The sequence below is a fragment of the Colias eurytheme genome, chromosome 12 (genome assembly GCF_061535395.1).
Source record: "Colias eurytheme isolate Ceu_HAF_F1 chromosome 12, ilColEury1 Martin Lab GWU primary, whole genome shotgun sequence".
Classification (NCBI taxonomy): Eukaryota; Metazoa; Arthropoda; class Insecta; order Lepidoptera; family Pieridae; genus Colias; species Colias eurytheme.
In genome coordinates, this window is record NC_142991.1 from 9,829,043 (window position 1) to 9,856,401 (window position 27,359).

The 27,359-nt window shown below is 30.6% G+C and overlaps 1 protein-coding gene across 3 annotated transcripts in view; it reads left to right on the top strand.

The window, feature by feature from the left end:
- The window catches only part of nebu (solute carrier family 2 member nebulosa), a 56,569-nt gene that overhangs the window by 9,269 nt on the left and 19,941 nt on the right, over positions 1 to 27,359 (top strand). Inside the window, exon 1 of one of the 3 annotated variants that reach the window (XM_090108117.1) lies at positions 773 to 1,094. The exons of 1 other annotated variant lie outside the window; for it this stretch is intronic. In XM_090108117.1, the coding sequence (XP_089964243.1) occupies positions 993 to 1,094 (102 nt within the window). In that variant the 5' untranslated portion in view covers positions 773 to 992. Of the gene's footprint in view, positions 1 to 772; positions 1,095 to 26,772; positions 26,953 to 27,359 lie in introns of those variants that run through there. One more of the 3 variants, XM_090108120.1, reaches the window with a different exon arrangement.

A 27,359-nucleotide genomic window follows, 5' to 3' on the forward strand; every position in this document is an offset into this window, starting at 1 on the left:
AAAATTTCCGTAAGAACCCATCGCTCTACCGCAGACTACAAAGTATATTTAACCAAATTAATATGAATATTATCCTTATATTATCACATGTAACAAAAAAATATTTTAACTCACGACTTCGAGAGCAAATCCGATAACTACAAAGTAAACAACATAATGCTGTTCATATAAAAATTGTATGTGAAAAGAAGAACTGACCCATGACAATCTTAAAGTATATTTTCAGTCACGTATATAATATTTATGAGAGATCATTTTTATATTATAGATTAGTGATTTACCCTTGCCCTTTAGTATTTAATATAATATTGTATAATAGAGCACTTTTTACCAAGATCAGGGATCTGTATTACCAAGAAATCAGTATAAATAATAAATGGTTGTTAACAGGGTCAGTAACAGGGATTAGTCTCGGAGAAACAACAATTTTATAGAATTAAGCTATGTGTTTCAGCAAATAGGTCACTAATCGATTGCTATTCCGTGATAAAAAGACTAGGATTCTTATTTGTATTACGTTTAACATTTTAGTTTTTTTTTTATAAAACTATGCTCTTACTTTCGTTATATTAAAAAATGTACATAGATGGGTCATGGGCCACGACACGTTTATGTACCAATTTCACATAAACGTGATTATGGAACACGTGGCCAAGTAAAAGATTACAGATTGGAAAAATTGAAAATAAACTACGAAAACGGTTCCGGCTTGGAGCAACGTTGTTCAGCTTGTATTTATTTGGCTATACCGTCATTACAGCAGCCAGTATACGCCGGTGTTACAAACCGAGAGGGTTTCTGTCACCGGCCACCTGTCATTTTTGCGCGGGAAAGTGCACAGATAAAAAAAATATTTGACGTTTCGGAAAGAATGTGAAAAAAGTTAATATAAATTATAGCGCACGTTCACGGTCTAATTGATTCGATTAACATAACTTCAAGGTTGTGTTTGTGATAATTTGTGTCTTGAAAAATAAACTGAAAAATAAACAATGAGCAAAGTAAAAATGGCTTGGCAGGATCAGGGCGATAAAAGTTGTTATATTAATGAAGGATTTGTTTTGTCGGAGAAAAATGTATGGATACCGGGAAAGGTGAGTTTTTTGTTATGGTAACTTTTTAATTATTTTTGTAAATGTTTAAATAAAATATGTATGTAGTTCTATTGAAATAAAACATTTATGTTAGGCTAACCTTGCTACAGATTACTGTCTTACGAAGCATGACGAAGTGTATTAATCAGCGATAACTACGAAACTCACAAATATTTCTACAATGTAAACACATGAAATTTCATTACATAACATTCAAACAATAGGTTTAAAATAAAACATTTTCTTGAATCCTCAATTTTAATTAAGAATATCTTATCACAGCTTAATTTCTGTAAGCGAGAATTATTATATTATTTAATATTTTCAACAACTCTATATCTCTATTAAATAAAAAATGCCTTGTTATTACAAAATTGAAATGTGGATATACCTACTACATATTTGGCTAGTCGTGGTGAATTTTAGTTTTGAACATTTAAAAAAAAACAATTTCTTCGCTTAATTTAAAATAAAAACATTCAATTTAAGCAAAATTTTTTCGATCGAAATTTTAATATCCGGGTAAATTGGACATAGAAGGACGTGGAAATACAGGACAAACATCAAAGAAATGTTTTTTTTTTTAATACCTATCTAATAAATACCAAGAAAACGCATTAGGTAATTAACGCGGTTTATTACGAAAGAAAAATATTTCACACTTAATAAAAATATAAACGACATTCATAAAAGAGTGTCATTACACCAATTTATGAAAACCATAAAAAGAGTGATTACTTTTAAAGGACAACGAACTTAAACCCGGAAGGAATTCTAAGGTGTTTGTCCAAATAAAAACAATTTATTGTAAGTACATACTTTACTGAGTTGAATAGGAAGAAACATAAAAAAAATAGTTTTTTATGTTTTATCGTATCGTTAATTTATTATAATTGCTTATTGTGACTTAAATAATAATAATAGACGGGCATTTCTCCGCAACTCGACGTCAAGCGCCTATTTTGCGCCTATTTTATTGTGACTTTTTAACATTTACAATCTATGAGGATAATAGTTTTATTTCATACATTGAAACCAGTTCAATAACTAGTATATTATTACTTAGTACAGTTTTTCCTCCACGAAATTTAGAAATAATGATATCGGATTTACATTATCAAGAAATCAGTTTGAAATATATAATTTTTCCTGTATCTGTTATTATCTAAATGAAACTGTCATGATGAGCAGATAATTTGAAGTTTGGGATATCTATAGATATAAATAACTGTACCTAAAATTTAAAATTATGTTAAAGTGATAGTTTCATGAATATTTATCTACACTAATATTATAAAGAGGAAAACTTTGTTTGTTTGTTTGATTGTAATGAATAGGCTCATAAACTACTGGACCGATTTTAAAAATTCTTTCACCATTCGAAAGCTACATTATCCACGAGTAATATAGGATAGGTTTTATCCCGGAAATTCCACGGGAACGGGAACTATGCGAGTTTTTCTTTGAAACCGCGGGCGGAGCCGCCGGCGGAAAGCTAGTTTTCAATAAACTGGAACAGGTTGGGATAGGCATGCATTATGTATTCGGTTAAGATATTAAAAACATATTATTAAAAGAAATCATAATAATGGTTGGCACAGTTAATTTCCAACCATTAAAAAGCAAAAATTACATTTTGTTTTTCAAAACTGAAATAAGTAGTAAAAAAGCGAATACACACACCCAAACAATAAAATGGTACGTGCTCCGTCGTTTTTCGGAACACCCGTAAAAAAACAAATAGTACCTTAATCCATTTCAGATAAAATAAATAGTACCTAACATTCATTTAACAATCATTTTATTTATTTATTTTTAAGTCTATAATTATCGTTCACTAGTGACTAGCTGTGCCTCGCGGTTTTAGCCGCATTGTTCCGCTCCATTGGTCTTAGTGTGATAATATAATATAGCCTATAGCCCTCCTCGATAGTCGATAAATGGGCTATCTAACACCGAAAGAATTTTTCAAATCGGATCAGTAGTTCCTGAGCGCGTTCAAACAAACAAACAAACTCTTCAGCTGCATAATATTAAGTATAGATTTGCCGTATAATAACAATAAGCAATTAGACAATTAATAACATTAAGTAAACAATGATAAAGACTTACTTAGCTGTTAACTTATTATTTTTCCGTATTTCCTGAAACGTATTTCTTAGGTTACTTCCTATGAACTTAATAGTTACAATATAATTATTGTAATCTAGAATATATTTTTTATCATACGTAGTTAGTAAAATGATATATGAATAACTTTAATATTAATAACTACCGGTCCGCCCCGGCTTCGCCCGTGGTACATGTTTACGTTTTCTCTACATAAGAACCATCCTCGTACTTCAAGGAATATAATAAAAAAAGAATTATCGAAATCGGTTCAGCCGTTCTCGAGTTATGCGCTTACCAACACATTTTGCGATTCATTTTTATATATAAGAGATAATGAGGATCAAGAAAAACCGTAAGAACCAAAAAAATTGTCGTAATAAGTGACGAACATGTTCGTTCGACAATTTTTTTGGTATACACTTTTTTATTCAAATGAAATTCATGAGATTTTCAGTAACGTTTTAAAAATCGTTCAATGTTGTAGACAATGAAATTCAATGAAATTTAGCACACATATAGAGGGTAACTTGGATTAACACATAGGTTTTATCCCGGAAATCCCACGGGAACGGGAGATACGCAGCTTTTTTTTTAAAACGCGGGCGAAGCCGTGGGCGGAAAGCTAGTTAGAACATACACATGAACACAATGTAATTTATAATAACAATAAATATCTCTTTATACAGACAATAGGTATTTTTTTATGTACAATTTTTATGTAGAGCACTCTACTTTTGTATGTTTTTAATCTCTCAGAATAATAAAATTGTAATACGTTTATTTTATATAAAATTTCTTGTTACTTTTCACCTTGAATACAATTATATCTTTCGATGGAATTCCGCGCGTGCAATTTTATTGTTCGTATTTTTTTCTTGTTTCTCTGTAACCTAATTACAGAATATGTACTGTATTATGCTTTTCAAAGAATACCCTGCAGAAGCAAATAAATATGAATAAATCTTAATATACAATTATCTTAATAAAATAAATAATACTAAAATATTAGATAAAATACCGGAATGAAAATATTAAACTAAAAAAAAATTATATCTAGTATATAATATTATAAAGCTGAAGTGATTGTTTGTTTGTTTGAACGTGCTAAGTGCTCGAGAACAACTGCTCCGATTTGAAAAATTCTTTCGGTGTTTGATAGCCCATTTATCGAGGAAGGCTTTAGGCTATATATCATCTCGCTAAAACCAACAGGAGCGGAGTACTGCGGGTAAAACCGCGGAGCACAGCTTAGTAATAAGCACAATATAGTACAAGTAAAGTCAACGTCCTTAGCCAACGCCACATTATCCATACTTAACGATATTAAAAACAACGTTTTATAGTCGAGCCTTTATATTAACCCAAGCCATATTTCTAACCCAAGCTAACATGTAGGTGAACTATCAACTATCAATTGCACTTGAAAAAGTACACTTACACCTAAACTACTACCTACCGAGTCTACTGTCTATGTAAGACATTAGTAAATTTATTTATATCGCACATTTGTACGTATTTTAGGCCTTTAAAATTATCTTCACATGTTTAATGTATTTGTGACTAGCTGTGCCCCGCGGTTTTACCCGTATTGCTCCGCTCTTATTGGTCTTAGCGTGATGATATATAGTATTTAGCCTTCCTCGATAAATGGGCTATTTAACAGTGAAATAATTTTTCAAATCGGATCAGTATTTCTTGAGATTAGCGCGTTCAAGCAAAGGAACACTTCAGCTTTATAATATTAGTATACTTTATAATATTATAGTTAATAATGTCAGGACCTTGATGTAAGGCCTTTCAATTAGTGTTCTTATAATTAAACATTGAGATAATATTACTACGTATGGAGGAGACACCACGAACAAAATCTGTACGCCATTTTTTTGCTCTAACTAAGTTTTAAAAATTATTATCTAGTTATGTACTTACCGATGAAAGTTATTCCTTTGCACTTTTCCGTATTATTTGTGCAATATCGTAACACACACGAAGGCATATTTGATGCGTTTCACTTTAAAACAAATAAAAAATGAGCGTGTGAAAAAATGAGTTACGCCATATGGCGTATGTTGAGCGGAACATAAGTGATGTAGGCGGTGTCGTCTCCATATGTATATCTCAATGTAATTAAAGTATTTAATAGTTATTCTATAAACGTATCGTTACATTTTCTAGCACAATAGATGATTGTCACGGCCGGATATTTTCCATCATCGATACAATATTACCTAATTCATTACAGACATTTATTTCATCGGAAATATTTACTTCCTTGTTGCTCAAACGTTTTACAGTTTATAATAATGGGACAGATTGCTCTTGTTTTAGTTAAGTCTGAATCGTGGATGCTGTATTGTGGAAGCACACGTAAGTTAATTTTGTGTCTAATTTGTTTAAATTTAATAGTTTACGTCTACTTCCTTATTAATGTTGGCGAATGGTAATAAAACTGAGACTAAATTGAATGTTATGTATCACGCGCAAGGAAACAACTAAGTAGTTAATTTGCAAATTTTTCGCTAAATTTTCGTGAAAATTAATTTTCACTATACTAATTTTTACTTATGTAATAAATAAACTTTAAAGCGCGTCACACACGGTGAAGATACTATAATATTTTATCTTAAGATACTGTTATATTTTATATTACAGTATCTTAACGCATCCGGTATCAGCGTTTTGACCATCATTTTTCTTTTTGTCATTGCGTACTAAGACCCCTGTAGAACCGCCATCCTGTTACAAATGACGCGAAATTTTGTGGGTCAAATGCAATGACAAAAAGAAAAATGATGGTCAAAACGCTGATACCGGATGCGTTAAGATACTGTAATATAAAATATAACAGTATCTTAAGATAAAATATTATAGTATCTTCACCGTGTGTGACGCGCTTTACATGCCAAAACCACAAGGCTATAGTAATAGTAGATCTTCTTTTGTTAAAAGTATTGATTTTAAAAATCATGGACGTATAAAAAAAGACGGACGGTATATCGCCTAAACATTGAGTGAAGCCTAGTAATGGCGGCGAAACATCCATGTGTGTGTGCCATGTTGCCATGGCAACAGCTGTCCTGTTGACAATGGCGGCTGTATTTTTTTCTATAATTTTTGCCGTAATAATTTTGTCATTAAAACATAAAAGAAATAACTTGCTTCCCTGTGGAATGTAATCCCTCGTGTTTTGTTATTTTAAATTGTACTGTTGCGACACCATTTAACCACGCAAGACGGCATTTTAAATATTTTTTGTGAAACAGTGACGCAGTTAATCAGTCGGTAGTTTACGACGTAATGGCGGCCGACTAGCTTACTATGGTGAGAGTGTGTGCGTGTTCATTGTCTTTACACGATCGCTAGCTTACTATGGTGGCTTCACGTTGTTTGTTCGTAATACGGTGTCCGTCTTTTTTTATACGTCCATGTTAAAAATAATATAATTCTATGTAAAATAAATGGAAATCTATGAATTGTTCAATCGCATTGCATGTTTCAATTAATTAATTATTATTATTGGTTTATCACTATTCATCAATATGTCACGATTTGTACTAAGTTATAAAGATGTGAAAACTCAAGTAAAATACCTATAAAAATAGCATTTTTTATGATTCAATCTTTGACACTATTAGTCTAATTTTAACAGCCCTTTGTATAATAAAATGACGTTATTCCTTAGCATAATAGCAAGTTGTGACCTACAACATTGTTAAAGAGGTTAGGCTTTTAATATTGGTAAATTTCGCCATGTAATTTTTAGGGTTGTTATGTTTTGGAAGTGTTCGTGCGATTCATGTATTCTTTGTCACGATAGCATCAAGCATGGCTTAATGCTTTTAGGATAAAATATATTCAAATGATAGGCATTTTATTATTTGTTAACGTGACACTGAGTTCAGTACAATTTTTAATCTATATCTATAATTAGGTAAATGGAAAAAAATCTTAAATTGTCTTAATTGCCTTTTTATTATTAAAAACCAATTAATAAGTTTTTTAAAATGAAAAAAAACATCAAAAGATGATTGTGAAGAAAATTATGAATTTACTTACAATTTTACATGCAGTCAGGCTTTTTGTTTTACTATTCATACATAAGTGCATTGTTAATTCACATTTTTCATCTTGTAGAACCCAGTGTTCATTTTAATCATGGTTTTAGTTCTGGTTGCATTTGTTCATTATACCCGCGAAAAATGAAGAAATTACTGTATGTAAAAACGTGTTTTACATCTTCAACGTAGGAGGTTAGTAGAAGCTATATAAACTTTAAGATTTTGCCCGCGGCCGCCATCTTGAAAAAAGGGATTCTCGCTTTAGCTCCTCTATTAGGAATCCTACAGAAAAATTGACAAGACATTATAGATAGCAAAGTGATTTGTCTATAACATTGTTTTATGAATTTGAACAGTAAATTATTTTTTTTTGTAATAAAATATGTCACTTATTTAATTTATTTTCACTATAGTACAACTGTGTAAAGAACATATTATTTTAAACCTATTTATCATAAATACAATAATAGAATACTTACAGTTAGTTAAATCTTTTGATAAAATATGTTATATGTATATTCATCTTTATTACATTTAATTTAATGACTCATTATTAAATAATAATTAATTTTATATGGATATAAATCGTGTCGTAAGTTATATTGTCAAAATGTTAACATCTGAATAAACTAAAAAACTATAGAAATTATTCCATTATAAATTATTTAACGTTTTGTATCATAAAACCAGATATTAAATTATTTTAAATCGAGTTTTTGTGTTTTATTATAATTTATTAGCCGCTGGTCCATTAAAAAGCTTTAAAAGTCTTAAATAACACATATAATAATACTATACTAGTTGTTTAATAATTAATAAATCAATCGAATTAATTATATTAGATACATCATTCGTAACATAACATGGTACCGGGTTTAAATCTAGAATTTCTTGTCTTAGATTATATTTTTACTTAAGCTAAGCACTGCGCTATAGAAATCATTCGATAAAATAAAAAAGCCTTTTTTTCATTTTGAATTTAATATTATTCTATTAAAATGTGTGCTAATTTATAAATAACTGGTTTAGATACTAATCAACATACCTAAATTTGACGACATTAAAATTTATGGAGAGTTATTATGTGTTTTTCTTTTATCAATGGAAATATACCAGAAAAGTATCCACCCGGATCTAAGTAATAAAAAATGGCGTTCTATTTTTATATTTTTTGCGCTGTTTTATTTGGTTATTTGATTAATATAAGCTGTTCATCTCGGATTAGCCTGTGATACATTTTCGAAGATTGGTCGACGTACCATCTCAGAAACCTTCGTGCTAATACACAACACTTTGCTCATATAATATTTTTATTTAATTAACAAACCTTCAAAATAAACATTTAAATTATAAGAATTAAGAATTTTAATTATTAATTTGATTTTTAATTAAACAACGTAGTAAATGTTTTAAATATTTCAATTGTACTTTACCGTTCCACGTCGCTACTCTACGGGGATTTTGACGTGACAACGTCTTATAATTCGATAGAGCCAGCTGCACGCACGAAAAAACATGACTCATGCGGCGTTACCTCGCTCTGAGGCGTTCCATGTAAGGCTTGAAGTGCAAGCAAGAGCGCGGATAAGCGACAAAGAAGCACAATCGGACGTTGTCACGTTCAACTATCGTCAGTAAACCGACTTTACAGACAACCATTTTTTTTAGTAAGAATTTATGTAGGAAAATTAATTATTAATATAAATTACAAAAAAAAATATTATGGCATGTTTTTTATCTCACAATAAATATACTAATATACCCAGTTCCGAGATAATAGAGTGAAAAAATATTTTTTTTCGATTTTTTTTTTATAATACCTACTTAATAGTTTCGGAAAATTAATAACATATTTATATAAATTAGTAAATTACAAACAAAATATTATGCCATGTTTTTTTATATCACAAAAAATATACTAATATACCCAGTACCGAGATAATAGAGTGTAAAAATTTATTTATTTTTTAGATTTTTTTAATAATACCTAATAGTTTCCTACCATCTCTCCTTATCATAAGTGTAGTAATAGTAGTTTAATTCAAAGAATAATTATTATGGCATATATCGCCAAGGCAAAAAAAAACACGTGATACACACGTAAACTAATCACACACATGAAACAACGCATGCATTAAATAAATAAAAACTATCATCATTTTAGAAGCCTGTAAAAGCGTATGAACTTGCAAATTCGAAAAAAACGACTAAAAAAGTAAATTAGATAAACCTCTAGAAAACCAACTTCATAAACGTGAAGAGTTTTAAATCATTATACCACTAAAACCCGTTTAAATACCTGTTTAATTTAAGGCTGGTACAGACATTGCGTTGCGCAGGAGTCGCAGAACCGGTAGCGATTTTAGGAAACAACCACTTTATAAGGCTAGTGTATATTATCTGGTTGGAACTGATTGAAATATAAATTATGTTCATGAATTTAATTCAAAGAAATATGCTAATTTAAAATTTTTTGCAAACATGTCGTCATCGTCGTCATCTCGTTAGTCGTTACGTATTTAAATGGATGTTTTATTTTATCATTGACAAAAAACCTTAAAAGCAATAAATTTAGGATAGACACAGATAAAGAGTTCCGCGTCCCCTTGTGGGGTCCGATGATTGCATCTCTACCATTTTTTCATACGACTAGACTGCACGTGCATTTTCTTCTATTACAAAACAAATAATCAAAAACATAAATAAGGAATGTAAGGGTAAAATAGTTGACCTTCTGTGTCCTTCTAAACTTCTTTTAAACCAGCACTTTACGCGTAACCATGGAAATCGACTAGACACTCTATAAGGCTTATTCCTACCATTTTGAACATACCTTGAAATTAAAGGAAAGAAACATACTCTAACGTAAATTTAAAAGATAAAATATCGGTTAAAAACTTACCATAAATTTCTAATAAATAGAAATAATGTTAGTCTACAATCTGTAACTAGCTTAAAACCTACGCCAATCAGTCTAGGCTGTGGGTTGGGTCGTCTAAATACCAAGAAATAACCAATTACCAACACTGTTGTGTTTATTTCTTTTTAATGAGCTCGAATGCAAGATACCGTTGTCACAATTTATATTTTTGGATCGCTATTTATATCGAAAACTAGAACTATTAAAATGGGGGTTTTTACAATATGTTTTTAGTTTTGTTGACCATTGCGTTTTAATAATGATAAAATGAAAAAGATCAACTTAATAGTATTTTTTCTTGCTTTTATAATTATTTTATAATATAAAGTTAGCGACAAATACATTTAACAGTTATATAATAAATTTTATTGTTTTTGGTTTACATCATCAAAAACTGTAATAATTATTCTAATCGTTAAATACGTTAGTTTAAAAAAACATTTTTTAAATAATTTTAAATCACTTTTAAGTATTTTTCAGTTTCTTTCCATTCATATAGCAACATTTTATAAACAGTAATCCACTAATGGACTGAACAGCAAACAAATCCTAAGAAATCTTTAGACTAACACCACAATAGTCAATGTAAACAGTATTGAAGTTATAAAGTTCCACAAATAATAATTACGGAATTTTCATAAAATATTGATGTTCATCAGTGCTCTATTTATATGGAAATTTAGTTTTTTTATAGTTTCTTTTATTAATTGGGTAATGATCGTTTTGGTACAGATTAGTAGGTTCTACGAGTTTTGGTTAAATATTTTTTTAGTTAAAGTAGTTTAAAATTAATTTAAAATTGAGCTAAACTATCAGATATGAAATAAAGTATGGCGAATCTTAATATGTACATACCTACCGTAAGCTACTAGCTAACGCTAGCTACTGTAGCTAACACTACAGCTAGGTACTATGAAGTATTCTGTGAGTTGTGCTACGTATTGAATGTCGAATTTTCTACACGAAACTCCACGCATTGAATTCGTGAAATGTTATTGATTTAAGATATCACGATGTAAATCCAACGTGTACCATTTTGTAAACTGAGTTTTTATTATTATCATCCAATTTTTCTTTGTCTGTGCCATTTCCTACTTACTTTTAAAACAAGGAAAGTAAATCATCATACGTCTTGTTGTATTAGAAATATTCGTATAAAGTAAATAAAGTATCATTTTAAATCATATAGCTTCATACCGTGGCTTTGTTTCTAGCTAAGGTTTTTAGTATCACGGATTACTAAATAATAAAATAATTATGGTGGTACCTACTCGTTAAAATGTCTAAACAGTCTAAACAATTCTATTGCATTTGCATTGCACCAAATTTACCATCAGATGTTTTTGCCTCTATACAACCTTCTTCCATACAAACATTCGGATTTATATACTTGTAGTAGACTGGTTAATTTAATAATTTAATATATTTTATGTATGTGAGAACAGGATATGTTCATAAAGTATGCATTATATCAAACAAAATGATTAGCACTTGCGTGTGTAACAAGATTCTTGTTAGTATTACAATGTTAATAACTTGATATGAATCCTATTAATATTATAAATGTGAAAGTTTGTATGGATGTTTGTTACTCTTTCACGCAAAAACTACTGAACCGATTACAATGAAATTTAGCACACATATAGAGGGTAACTTGGATTAACACATAGGATAGGTTTTATCCCGGAAATCCCACGGGAACGGGAACTATGCGGGTTTTCCTTTGAAAACGCGGGCGAAGCCGCGGGCGGAAATCTAGTAGAAAATATATCTACAAATACTTATATGAAAACTGGTACGTTTTAATACAAATAATTATTTAATGTTATTTTCTAGTGTTTAATTTTACGCGAGTATTATACATTTAGAAATTAAAGACTTTTTAACGGATTTTAAACGCGATTTATTCATTATATTACTAGCGACCCGCCCCGGCTTCGCACGGGTGCAATGCTGATACTAAATAAACTACAGGAAAACTGTGAACGTTGTATATAAAATAATAATAGTTAAAAAAAACTAAAAAACACGCTTTTTATAGAAACCGAACTAAAAAATGGAATAATTTTATCAAATTAGTGTATTGTCATCGGTCCTCAATAAATCTGCAAAGTTTGAACGAAATCTGGCCGTTTAAAGTGGGTCAAAATCGCGCCCAAAGAAGTCGGTTACAAACATACAAACATACAGGTGAAGCTAATATAAAGCGTGTAAAAATAGCGGCCCGCTCCGTCTTCGCACACGGGTAGGTATAAAATAGGTATATAGCCGGGCGGCCGGCCGGTACCGCCGCAAATGCTACGTCCCGCAATTTTTAAATCTGTAATATCTTCGAAAATATTCACTTAAATCATACGGTGTAAGGCCCATATAGATCTATATTAAATGAACAATGTATTGAAGGTATTTAATTGGTTAAGGATTAATGCTGTATTGGTTAAAATCGCATCGAAAATTAGCCATTATTAGTCGTAAAAAGTAAATGACAAAAAAAAGTTATTGTGGGTTATCCATAAGAGATAGACATATACCATCGCGGACTTTTCTATAGACCTTTTCAATGTGTATAATACTTAGTACATTATTTTGATAAAACTCGTAGGGTTCAGCCTGCGTTTGCAATGTAAGCGGAAAAAATGTAATTTTTTACGACATCACATTAGAAACCTCAAAAATAACAGTACTTCTCCACTATTTAATGGATGTTATTATACATATAAACCTTCCTCTTGAAACACTCTATCTATTAAAAAAAACCGCATCAAAATCCGTTGCGTAGTTTCAAAGATTTAAGCGTACAAAGGGACATAGGGACATAGGGACAGGGAATGCGACTTTGTTTTATACTATGTAGTGATTTTCCCGAAGTTTCGAACACTTTACAGCGAGCGTGGTCACGGGGACTCCCCGTCCGTTAAAAAGTCTTCGAAAATCCTCGATAGGTGAAAAGCCGGAGAAAAATAAGACAAAGTTTAATCCAGCAAAGAATGGTTTCTTCTTGGATTAAACTTTTTGATCGTTGTATTACTCAAAAATCAAAACTAATTTTATTGACGGAATTTTGATACAGAATAATTATTTTAATAAATAAACATGAATTTTGCAATTGCAAAAGACAAATAAAGGAAGTACCTAAATATATTACAACAAGCAGTCCACCCCGGCTTCGCCCGTGGTACATATTTCGCAATAAAAGGTAGCCTATGTTCTTTCTCAGGGTATAAAGATTATCTGTGTCAAATTTCATCAAAATCGGTCCAGTAGTTTATGCGTGAAAACCATACATACCTACATACATACAAAGTACAAACCTTTCCTCTTTATAATATTAGTATAGATGTACTCTACAAAATAAACAACATTTTTAATGACTTAAGTTTTCATAGCATTATGTACTCAGTAAGAACGGAATGTAAAACGATAATAATTTTAACAAATAGTTTTGTAATAAGCCCTTGCTTAAAATTATTTGCACAAACATTACGCTATATGAGTTGTAAATGGAAATCTTGACAATTATTTTCTATAAATATCAATTTTAAATTAGACTGCAAATAATGTTTTACGTATTTCAAATTTCTTGAGATAACTCAAGCTTATTCAAACATTATTTGTAGATATTACTAATGTTTATTTTTATGATGAAATTTTGTGTGAAACTCAAATCATCTGTTGAATTTCATGTAGGTAATTATGTTTGTAATGTATTATTAAGATGTAGAAGATTATTAGATGCAAGAAAAACAAAATATATTCTACTAGCGGTCCGCCCCGGCTTCGCCCGTGGTACATATTTACGTTTTCTCTACATAAGAACCATCCTCGTACTTCAAGGAATATAATAAAAAAGAATTATCGAAATCGGTTCAGCCATTCTCGAGTTATGCGCTTACCAACACATTTTGCGATTCATTTTTATATAGAAGAAGATTACATACAACATAGTTATATTACAACAATATGTACCTACTTCTGACAAAAGCTGTAATTTTTCCTGATTCGAATTTACTTACAATTTCATAGCATTTTTACAAGATATAAAAGATTAAAACTAATGAGATCATTAATTTTCTAGTAGATAGGTATATTTAATTTAAATGAATATTTAGTGACACGTTATTTTTTTATTGTTTCCAACAAAAAATGACTCGAATGGAAAAGTCTGCAAATAATATAATATTAAATAATATGCTTATTATTTATGTTACTAGCAATTTACCGAATAAAATAATTTTTTAGACATAATAGATATCACTAACTAGTAATATTATAATGCTGAATATATACATAGTTTATATTATAGTTTTTTTGTTCGCTTGAACGCGCTCATCTCAGGAACTACTGATGGTTCGATTTCAATAATTATTGCACTGTTAGATAGTCCCTTTATCGAGGAAGGCTTATAGGTAGGCTATATCATCACGTTAAGACCAATAGTAGAGCAATGCGGGCAAAACCGTGGGGCACAGCTTATATAACATGTAACGGATTATCTACAAATCAAAGTCCACATACACATCTAAGAAGCATATATTTATTAGTTTGATGTTTTGCCCTGTGATAGTATTCTGTTTATATATTTTATCAACTAAAACAAAGTTTGCCTTTAACTTCTTGGTTGCCTTTCTCTCGTATGTTTTTGTCTATAATTTGTTAGGATTAATCCGATGTTTTGATTATTTTTATAATGTTTTAAGCTTAGATCGCAATTTGGCCTAGCCCTATGATATCTTACTAAAGATATTCTGTTACAATAATTCAGGTAGAGTCTTAAATACTTTTTTTTTATAAAGAAAATTACTTTGTTTATTTCTTTAATCCATAAAAACTGATATCAAATGACAAATAACACTTACTTAAAATGATATCAGACATATTTCGAATTATATAAAATAGGCAACACTTACAAAATATTACTTCAAATACAAAGAAACACAAATCAGCAATTTATTATGTATGTACAATCTCATTTATAAACAATATTAACCCCTATGCACTATTATCAGTAACTTATACTAATATCAATGTAATTACACATTATAAGTAATCTCTGATTGACTTCAAGTTCATTTATATGATAAAATGGGTCAAAACAGTGATATGTAATGCAAAACGGGCTTAAAGGATTTTCTTTATTTTTTCTTTATCTAGACAATAAGAAAAAAGAACATACCTTAGAACTTTTTCAAGTTATAAAGCTATACTTAATATTATAAAGCTGTAGAGTACCTATGTTTGTTTGAACGCGCTAATCTCTGGACATACTGCTCTGATTTGAAAAAATATTTCGGTGTTAGATAGTCCATTTATCAAAAGGCTATATATATAACTAGCTTTCCGCCTGCGGCTTCGCCGGCGTTTTCAAAGAAAAACCCGCATAGTTCCCGTTCCCGTGGGATTTCCGGGATTAAACCTAGCCTATGTTACTCGTGGATAATGTAGCTTTCGAATGGTGAAAGAATTTTTAAAATCGGTCCAGTAGTTTATGAGCCTATTCATTACAATCAAACAAACAAACAAACAAACAAACAAACAAAGTTTTCCTCTTTATAATATTATTAGTGTAGATTAGTGTAGATAAATAAAATAAAAGTGGAAAATAAAGTCTGATTCCTAATAATCAAATTTTATTTTAAGTTTTTTTATTCAATGTAAAACAGTAGACGCTACTTCATTTAAAGACGATTTATCCCGTAATTATCCATTCCAAAATGTAAATACTAACTTGCATAAAATCAGTTCAAGTTTTAAATTTGATTTATTATAGGCGTTAGACAGCAAGGTTTGGCATTGAATTTAATTTTGCCTTCTGTAAGAAAAAATCTTTCACGATCATAATTTTTCTATCGAACTCTTCTGACGATAATTTCCTAATTTGAACTTTGAAAGTCTATAAAAAATTCGTCACTTTTCTCTCGGATACGATACGGTACATCCGTACGTACCATATATTTTAGACATACAAACGTACATATATTTTAGTTTTAAATATATTAATTGTTTTCAAGGCTTACATTAAGTACCGTACCTACACTACATTAATAAATATGTAGCTCTATATACTTATTATTATTAATAAATTAATAATAATAAGTATATAGAGAGTCACACACAAAACATCAGAATAATAAAAAAAAATATACTAAGCATATAAATCACAAAATGATTTACCTGTTATGCCCAAAATGCGTCACGGGGCTTCACATAGTAAACCAGAAAACGCTTTATACATACTAAAAATGAATTAAAACATTACACGTCTTAAACAGTCTACGTAACATGAGTCATCGGTACAAATGTAAAATAGAACGAATTACGAGATAATCAAAATAGTGAATTACATAATTTTTACAGTTTTTACATTAAAAATCGTAACGCGGCAAATCCGTTTCTCAATTACAATAAAACGACTCGAGGTTGTATGGAGAGTTCGTTACATTCAAGGTTGATATTGTTACGTGTTCTTATTTCCTAAGGAAATTCAGTATTTAGTAAATTTATGGGTTGTAAAAAAACTACAATTGTACAATATAATTTATATAAATGTTCTAAAGTTGTAAATGTGAGTATGGGATATTTTCAAATATGTTCAAAGTTAAAATTAACTGTTAATAATTATTGTTACTTTTAAATATGAAGGTTATAAAGTTTATTAAGTAAGTATACGTGTAAGGTTGGGACATATAGAAAAATAAGAGCCAAAACCAGAAAACGAAAAAGCAATTGCTTTTCATTTTAAACATATCTACAAAAAGGTGTTAAAAATCTTTTTATTTACAATATTTCGTTGTGTTATGTTTGACCTAAGCTTACCTTTGACAAAAACCTAAATTATTCCTTTAGAATGGGTCATTTAACAAAATAAAATTTTGAGGAGTTGTAAGTAATCTAAGTGTACAAGCATGACATTACATCTTTTTGTCATCAAAATTATGTTTAGTTGGCGACAATAAAATAAGGCTCTATTATGTATAATTTAGTCGTGAATTAAAGAAATAACAAAATCATTTAAATAAAAACATCGCATGTCAACAGGCAATTCTGAAAACTGAACTTCTTATAATGCATACGCAAATTTGCTTTTATAATCGGTAAGACGGCTACTCACGTACCTGCAGTAGGGGCAATATTGGAATTGCACACTTAATTGGTTCCGTAATTGTGATGTGTATACTGTATAGGCAAGCAGGGGCAATTTCGAGAACAGCTGAAATCACTGCAAACGCCCGCGCCGTGAAACCGAGATTGTTTCAATATTGCCCCTGCCGCAGGTAGGTGAGTAGTCGGCTTTATGTTGCATTTTGAACCACGACAGCTTCAGCTTCTTTTTCCAGGCTATATAGTCGGGAATTCAATTCTTTGTTAATAATAATACTAGCTTTCTAGAATATATTGCTTAGAGCCTTAGAATATCTTATTCGTCCTTTAAAATTTTAAAAACTTTGTCTCGTCAAGCAATATATATATATATTTTATTTTTTTATATTTATTTATGCTCACTATGTATGGCATGGTAATAGGTAGCTAAATTGTTTTTATATGGGGAGTACCCGATGCCGTGTTATATTTAAAGATTTTCCTTAAGTTATCTTAACTCAATCACTATGTAGTTGTTTACTGTACATACAAAGTTTTCCGCAATTTTCAACGGGTTATAGAATAAGGGCCGATTTTTCAATGCTTGGTTAAAACTTATCCGTCCAATAAAGTATTACACGATAATATTAAAATGTCACGTAAACTGTCAAATACGGGCAATTAGAATACGTTTTTAAAATAGTAGTTTTATACATTATTTGACGAATAAGTTTTATTCAAGGATTGAAAAATCAGCCCTAAGTATAACAAGTAGGTATTATTTGTTTTTATTTGACCGCTTTCCTCACTTGGTTAAATAGATTTATCAGAGGTTGTCTTTTTTAACGCTTTTATTAGCTTCACCTGTAGGTTTGTATGTAACAGACATGTTTCTATGTAACCGACTCCTTTAGATTTGATTGATCCACTTTAAAGGACAGATTTAATTCAAATTTTTAAAAACAATAATTCCATTCGTTTTTTTAACTTTATAATTTTTTTACGTAGGGGTGTGGTACCTACCCTCGTGTGAACTTAACCAATTCGTGGCTAAGCGTGTAAGGCTCCCACATTATCTATATCTATCTTGTGCAGGAAAAAATATCTCTTGTCTGATTAGTAATAACAACATTTAGTTTAGTATTTATTACCTACGCAAAACTGCACTTAACTCGATTTGTCAGTTATCAACAACCGATGACAAAACAATAATTTCATTAGTTTTTTTTTTAACTTTATAATTTTTTAAGTAGGGGTGTGTTACCTACCCTGGTGCGAACTAAACCATTTCGTGCCGAAGCGTGTTGGACTCTCACATCTAACATCTATCACAGTATTACAATATTGTAATACTGTGCATCTATCTTATGTAGGAAAAAAGTATCTCTTGTCTAATTACAACATTTAGTATTTATTACGCAAAACTGCACTCGATTTGTCGTTTCATCACTTTTGGAATGCGTGCGTCATCTGGATTTTTTGTTATCTGTACTTATAGAAAGTATAATGACCTAACCGAAGTCTGACTAACTGACAGACAGTTTAAACATGGTTTAAACTGATGGATTAAATGTTACATTTGGAATATGTCTTATCTATCTGGGAGTTCTGAATCATGCTCTATTAATGAGCAATAAGAGCCCAGCCTGTCACTGTAAATAGGTACACCATAATTATGAATAAATGATACGAAAACGATTAACAAGACGATTTGACAAATTTAAATGTACTCGTAGACTATTATAATTGCCTCCAGAAAACTAATTAAAACCATACGTGTACATCCTACACACAGGGAACAATATACGCGGCTCCTTCCCCGGGGGCCGTAGGCATCTATGAAAGATTTCCCCACTTAAAAAAAAGAAAAAAAATACGGATATAGTCTTTTAAATATAAGGAAACTACAACAATATAAGATACTATTGACGTCTACGTGCCGCTCGGTGCGTAGTAACGTGAACACAGTACGTGACAGGAGTGACAGAGCACTTCTTGGAAGATTACGTGTTTCAATTATTTAACTTTTACTTCAATATTGTTGTTTTATCTTATAACAGATAATGTAACTCAAGAGCTAGGGAATGCAGTTCTATACTCCTACTATCAACCTCCTGCTACGTATAGAACGCTTAACTAGTATTATGAGTTAAAACGGCAAAAAATAGTTAAACCAATTGTTTAAATTCACGGCAGTTTTACAGAAGATTCAGAGAGCAATTCCAAAGCACAGCATAATATTTTTGATGTGATTGGTTATAATTGGCGTCTAAATCTATTGGTGTGTTAAAATTGAGAAATTAAAAGAGATTACCTAGATTTAAATATTATATTAACAGAAATTACATTGTTCTGAAAGTGGTATAAACGCGTTAATCTTCTCATTAATACATAATATTATAACATGACATACATTTTCAGTAATTTCGTTTGTTTAATTAAGATAGTGGCTTTTAACGTTTGTTTTAGTTTATAAATAAAATCTTTTTCACTTAATTTTAGTCATGGCATAATATAGAGCCTGTCTCACGCTACTATAAAAATGACATCATATAGAAATGATATGAAAAATTATTTATCAACGCGGTTTCGTTTCTGCTACGAGATATGTACAAAAAAGCCTTTATGCCTTGACCATATTTTTAGGCAAATCCGTTTTATATTTTACTAGCTGTGTCCCACGGTTTTATCCAAATTATCCGCTCCTATTGACCTTAGCGTGTTAATATAATAATATAGCCTTACAGTCTTCCCCGTTAAATGGGCTATACCAATGAAAGAATTTTTCAAATCGAACCCATATTTCCTGAGATTAGCGCGTTCAACCAAACAAACAGCCTTACTTACTTTTAGTATAGATAATGTTAAAAGCAACTTTTTGTATAGATTGTCTGAATCTGTATTTATCCCATATATTATTATGGTTGAAAATGTAATCGTCTTTTGTTCGTAAATAATTAATTTATATGACTTCATGCAATTGGATTTCTTTAAATATCTTGTTTATAAGATTATTCGTATTTAAAAATGAATCCTTTCATGCTTTGAAATGTAGGTGAAATGTCTCAGAAACAGATTAGGGTCAAGAAGATTAGGTAATTATTATATTGTTTTGTGTTTCATTTTGTGATAAGAATTCCTTTCTGTGCATTGCTTTTGGTGTAACGATCGGGTTAGTTTTGAAAAATATTTTTAACTGGCGGTCCGCCCCGGCTTCGCCCGTTGTACATATTTAGCAACTAGCTGTGCCGCACGGTTTCACCTACGTGGCCCCACTCCTGTTGGTCTTAGCGTGATGATATATAGCCTTCCTCGATAAATGGGCTATCTAACACCGAAAGAATATTTCAAATCGGACCAGTAGTTCCCGAGATTAGCGCGTTCAAACAAACAAACTCTTCAGCTTTATAATATTAGTATAGATAAAAGGTTGCCTATGTTCTTTCTCAGGGTCTAAAGATTATCTGTGCCAAATTTCATCAAAATCGGTCCAGTAGTTTATGCGAGAAAACCATACATACATGTATACATAATTACAAACCTTTCCTCTTTATAAAATTAGTATAGATAAATTCAGGTGAGTTTGTCTTTATTTTCTCAGCGGTTCTTATTTGTATTAATTATTCAGTCAACGAAACCATGCTTTACCTTTTTGTGTAGAAATGTAAGCAAATATAAATAATTTGGAAAATCCAAAAGTGCACGCCTCATAATTTTTTTTTAATAGGTAAATATTTATTAATTATTATTTTTGTTTATTTAATAACAATTAAACCACATCGAATCAGACCCTGAAAAATGAAAGGGTTCTATTCCTGAGCATACTCAAGCGTAAGAGAAAAAAAAAGACTCGATTAGTAAAGTATTTCGGTCGCTATCGTGTTAACAAGAAAAAGGATCCGCACATACAGACACACGGACGTCCAAGACAGAACTTTTTTAAACTGTTTTTAACTAGTTTAAATAACAAAAATGACATCAAAAATATCATGAACGTTAAAAATAGTGTTTTTTCTTAATATGTGTGTGTATGTATTATCTTACAAGTGCAATGTATGATACATAAAGACATTTTAAGTTTGAAAAATCAGATGTTTTGCGCGAAGTGACAGTAGTACCCACCTCAACGCTTCGCTTATGAGGCGTGCAAAAGGACGACAAAGTATAGACCCTCTTTCAAAGAAAGAAAAACAAACCCTTCTTCTTTTAAAGTCGGTTAAATATGAGATATTAGCATAACAATGAGAAATAATGAAAACGTAGTTTATGTGCAGAGAAAATAATAGATCTCCGTACATTTAGATGCAAAATATTGTTGCATTATAATAAATCATACATGGTGTTTTCATATTATCTGCGTCTTTGAATCGAAATGGAAATATATCGTCTGATTTATTCAAGGAAAATCTTCTTATATATAAAATTCTCGTGTCACAATGTTAGTCTGCATACTCCTCCGAAACGGGTGGACCGATTCTCATGAAATTTTCTGTGCATATCGGGTAAGTCTGAGAATCGGCCAACATCTATTTTTCATATGTACCACGGGCGAAGCCGGGGCGGACCGCTAGTCTTATATATAAAATTCTCGTGTCACAATGTTAGTCTGCATACTCCTCCGAAACGGGTGGACCGATTCTCATGAAATTTTCTGTGCATATCGGGTAAGTCTGAGAATCGGCCAACATCTATTTTTCATATGTACCACGGGCGAAGCCGGGGCGGGCCGCTAGTTTTTATATAAACTTGAGATATAAGGCTTTGTAGACACTGTTTATGTTTACTTGTGTGTAATCAAGGATACAGATTACAGACAGATCTCAAAATAGAAAAAAAAAATAAAAAGATTGTTTGCAAGCTTTCTTAAAACAATTATGATTTGTAAATATTTTGTTCAATTATGTTATGTTTATAGGACTGTTGAATCATTGTTATTGTAACTTTGGGGCGAATTGTATAAAATGGTGAAAGACAGTGTGGTGTTAGTGTCTTTGAAATATTTTCCCGCTGTTTTGGATTTGTTGGAAAATGTAAGTAATGTTGTCTTACAGATAACTATAGGTAATAGTAATTTAAATTGTTTTGTATGGGAAAAAATAGGAAATATAAATTAAGGAAATCTAGTAACGTATGTACAGATTTCTGATACATCTTAACGAAACAAGTGATAACTGCGTTAAAAACAACCGACTTCAAACTTGCACTTGCAACATTTACAAATACAGACAAAAATGCTCATAAAATAAAAACTACTGGGCCTATCCGAATAAAATTTTTATGGGACCAATTCGACACCATCCGAATCGAACAAAAAAAGAATCACGTAAATCGGTTCAGAAACCTCGGAGTAATCGGTGTACATACATTAAAAAAAAAAACATACCGGCCGAATTGATAACCTCCTCCTTTTTTTTTTTAAGTCGGTTAAAAAAGTTAGGCGGTGGTTCCATCTAAAAATATAGTGAAAAATAAATACGTAGAAAGTTTAACATACAGAAAAGGACTAAATATTTAATCTATTATTATTTATTTCTATTTTTTAAAGATATACAATATCTTTACTTTGAAGATAACATTGGAACGGTTGGAGCACGGCGTCAATTATCTGACAAATAATGTTCATAGTGTAATAAACTTTATTGTTCAATAAAGATTATATTACTATCTTTAATTTATCGTATTACGTACTTTTTGGTATATTTATTATTACCACCACGGAGTGTGTTGTCTTTACGTAGATATTAATAGAGTTAAGAGGACATATAATTATTAATTAGCTATACATATTTTATGTAATAACCGTAGTATTTACTATTTAGGTTAGTAATAGTAGTAGGTACTATAGCTTGCCATTTGCATTGGTTGATTTTTATTATGGCTTATCCGTGGAAGTAGTTATATTCTTCTTCTTATACATATATATAAAAATGAATCGCAAAATGTGTTGGTAAGCGCATAACTCGAGAACGGCTGAACCGATTTCGATAATTCTTTTTTTATTATATTCCTTGAAGTACGAGGATGGTTCTTATGTAGAGAAAACGTAAATATGTACCACGGGCGAAGCGGGGCGGACCGCTAGGTTCAAATAAACTCAAGTCTCAAGGCGAGTTTTCGCGTTAAAAATTAAACCTTTAACAAAGATTTTGAGTCATCATACACATAATGCAATAGTTAATTACTTTTTAAGTTTACACAACAAAAAATTAGGTTTAAACGGATCTGATGAAATGGGAATTACCGTGGGTCGCTTGGGAAAGTGCATCAATGTCGTTTTTACGTATAATATTGAATCCGGTCAAGTGTGACCACAGAATATCGGACACTTTTTTATACTTTACGGTGATAACCTTTAGATGTAAATTGTATAACGTTTTTAGGGTTATTAGCTCAAATCGTGCTGAAATAGTAAGTCGACCTTGGTAGAGTAATTAAGTTTTAGAAGGAAGAAAATGATAGCGTATGGCAAATTATGCCAACTTTTTTTGTAATTTATATACTTATATGTAATATTTACACTGGGGTAGATCCCTTTAAAAATAATAAAAAGTGCAAAAAAATCGCAGTCGGATGAAACCCATTAGAAAAGGAGGGGAATATGATGAAAATTAAAGGAAAAATAAATTACGGTCAATCCGACTTCGGGAAGTGGGAGGGGGGAGCTTTTAAGAGAAAAAAATGGTTTCTCTCGATTTCCGACAAAACTACAAGTCCTACGGAAAAAAGTTCAATGGCAAAGTTGTAGGTAATAAAAAAATCTACAACTTTTGTATTGACAATTTTTTCACATAACCTCAAAATTTAGGTGAAAAATTCAAAAAACCAAGTTTTTGGTTTTTTATTTTTAACTACTTCAAAAGTTATTTTTTTTCTACGACATTTGGTAGAAACTTGCTTTATTATGTCCCAAATACACTGTAATTTATTTGATTGAAAATATTTATTTTTTCACCTTATTTTGAATTAATACCAAAAAAACAACCTAATTTTCAATCGAAAAGTCACCCGTCAAAATATCAGCTTTTTTCAAAAACTTTGGGAGCCTTTTATTCATCAAAATCTCTACTTTTATATGGTGTAAAAAAAATAAACCTTACCATAGTAAATGTTCTCAGGAAATGCTTACAAACAGTGTCATAATTAGCTTTTACTAAATCAGGCATACTTCTCGAACTCTATATCTTCTCTTGTATCGGCTTTTCGGTAATATTTCAAAAGAAAAAAAATTATCTGTTCTAAGTATAATATTTTACAGCATATTCAAAAGCAAAATGATGTCGATAAAAACATTTCAGGTAGTTTGAGAAGTGTGCCTGATTTAGTAAAAGCTCATTTTCACACTGTTTGTATGCATTTTCTGAGAACATTTACTATGGTCATGTTTATTTTTTTTTATACCATATGAAAGTAGAGATTTCAATGAATAAAAGGCTCCCCAAGTTTTTGAAAAAAGCTGATATTTTGACGGGTGACTTTTCGATTGAAAATTAGGTTGTTTTTTTGGTGTTAATTCAAAATAAGGCGAAAAAATAAATATTTTCAGTCAAATAAATTACAGTGTATTAGGGACATAATAAAGCAAGTTTCCACCAAATTTCGTAGAAAAAAAATAAATTTTGAAGTAGATAAAAATAAAAAACCAAAAACTTGGTTTTTTGAATTTTTCACCTAAATTTTGAGGTTATGTGAAAAAATTGTCAATACAAAAGTTGTAGATCTTTTTATTATCTACAACTTTTCCATTGAACTTTTTTCCGTAGGACTTGTAGTTTTGTCGGAAATCAAGAGAAACCATTTTTTTCTCTTAAAAGCTCCCCCCTCCCTTTTCCCGAACTCGGATTGACCGTAATTTATTTTTCCTTTAATTTTCATCATATTCCTCTCCTTTTCTAATGGGTTTCATCCGACTGCGATTTTTTTTTGTTTCAAAAATTATCTACTCTAGTCTAATTGTAAAGCTGAAGAGTTTGTTTGTTTTTTTTATTTGAACGCGCTAATCTCAGGAACTACTGGTCCGATTTGAAAAATTCTTTCGGGGTTAGATAGCCCATTTATAGGAGTATACCTATATCATTACGCTATGACCAACAGGAACGGCGCGGAGCCACGCGGGTGAAACCGCGGGGCACAGCTAGTTATATATAATGTGAATATATACCTATATAGAATATAATAATATGTACATATAGAATCTTTATTATTCATAATGTAGAGATTATTTAAGTAATTTCTTTTTTGACTAAAAATTCTAGAGTATTCAAAAATTACGTATTTATTGATTTATACATATTAAAGTAATATAGTCATAATCGATACATGTCCAATCATGTTATATGATATATAATTTCCATTTATCTCATAGATAGAGCGCGTACGAGGAAATATACTGAACTTTTCTAACCTTTTAATGTATCTAGTATCTATTCTATGAGCAATTATATGTAGGTAGTCTTGTTGTCTAGTATTCGATTATTTTAATAACAAACTAGCTACACGGCCTGGCTTTGCACGGGTTCATTTTTTAACACGCGTATATTAGCTTCATCTGTATGTTTGTTGTAACTGACCTTAATTGGGCTCGATTTGAATGGTATTACCACAAAACAATCTAGAGTGTTTTGTTGTAAGATACTTTTAGCGGACAGATTAAATCGTATCCTAATCTTAATAAAAGTATTTATAACTAGATTTCCGCCCGCGGCTTCGCCCGCGGTTTCAAAGGAAAACCCGCATAGTTCCCGTCCCCGTGGGATTTCCGGGATAAAACCTATCCTATGTGTTAATCCAAGTTACCCTCTATTATGTGTGCTAAATTTCATTGTAATCGGTTCAGTAGTTTTTACGTGAAAGAGTAACAAACATCCATACATCCATACAAACTTTCGCCTTTATAATAGTAAGATTTGGATAACATTGTTGTGTATTAGTTTATTAGACATGTCATTATATTATTAAGATTTCCACCACTAATTGATTTTGTCATTAAAATGTTTATTGCTAAAAAAAATTATTAGAAATAGTACTTAAATTTTTTATATTAATTAATTAAGTAAGTACCTAATTTAGTAAAAGCACACTTTAGGTCTAATAAACAATATTTACGTAGCAAAGGGAAGTTAACTTAAAAAATATATTAGCAGTTCCTTTATAAATAATAAATATAAAGTTAAAAATTACTTACTGTAGTTATAATATTATGCCTATTCTGTTGCAAGGCCAAGGGTATTATTTTTGTTATCATAAAATTATTCCAGTTTGACCAATTATTACCTATAGGTACTTGCAAGTTGCAACCCTTATCTCCTGAAAATAATAATAAAAAGGCGGTAAAAATTCTTACCTAAAATATTGGAAAGTACTGCCGAATGGATTGTTTTCAGTTTTCACAGTACGCATGCGTCATGATATAACACGTAATAGATACTAGGTACATACTATACATTTCTTGTAATGCCTAGTATCTCATGTGGCTTGCTAGCGACAAACCACACTCAGTGTAGATGCGATAATCACAAAAAAAGGCCGGCAACGCTGGCACTCGGTGAAATCGCGGGCGTAAAAAATATTCGAAATTGATCTGTCATCTGTCACAGATTAGTTCGATTGTTTTTACGCGGGAATTTGTGTTTCGCGCCCTTTTTGGTTTAATGCCAGCGTCAATTTAAAAAATTCTAAATTTGAATTTTCTTTGGTAAGTTTTATGATTTTTTTTTAATTTATGTTTGCACTTTTTTTAAATATGATCTAAGTAAAAAACAGCTTTTTATATAAGGAGTTGAATTAAATACAAATTAATACTTTACAATTTAATATTTGTTGCAAAATATTATAGTGTACACTGAGTGAATTTTTATACTACATAAATTTTACATAATCTCGAAAATTATTAAAAGTTATCTCCTAGGTGCCTCTTAACTAAGCTATGATATTATGGATAAAATACTAGATTACTAAAAAGGTAGAACTTACGTTACACTTCATAAACGCTATGTCACAGTACACGAGGATAAAAATGATTAGTTAGTCGATTAAAATATTTTCCGTATTTTATTATTTTATGCGATAGCGTAGCAAAGATATTACTAATTTATTAGATAT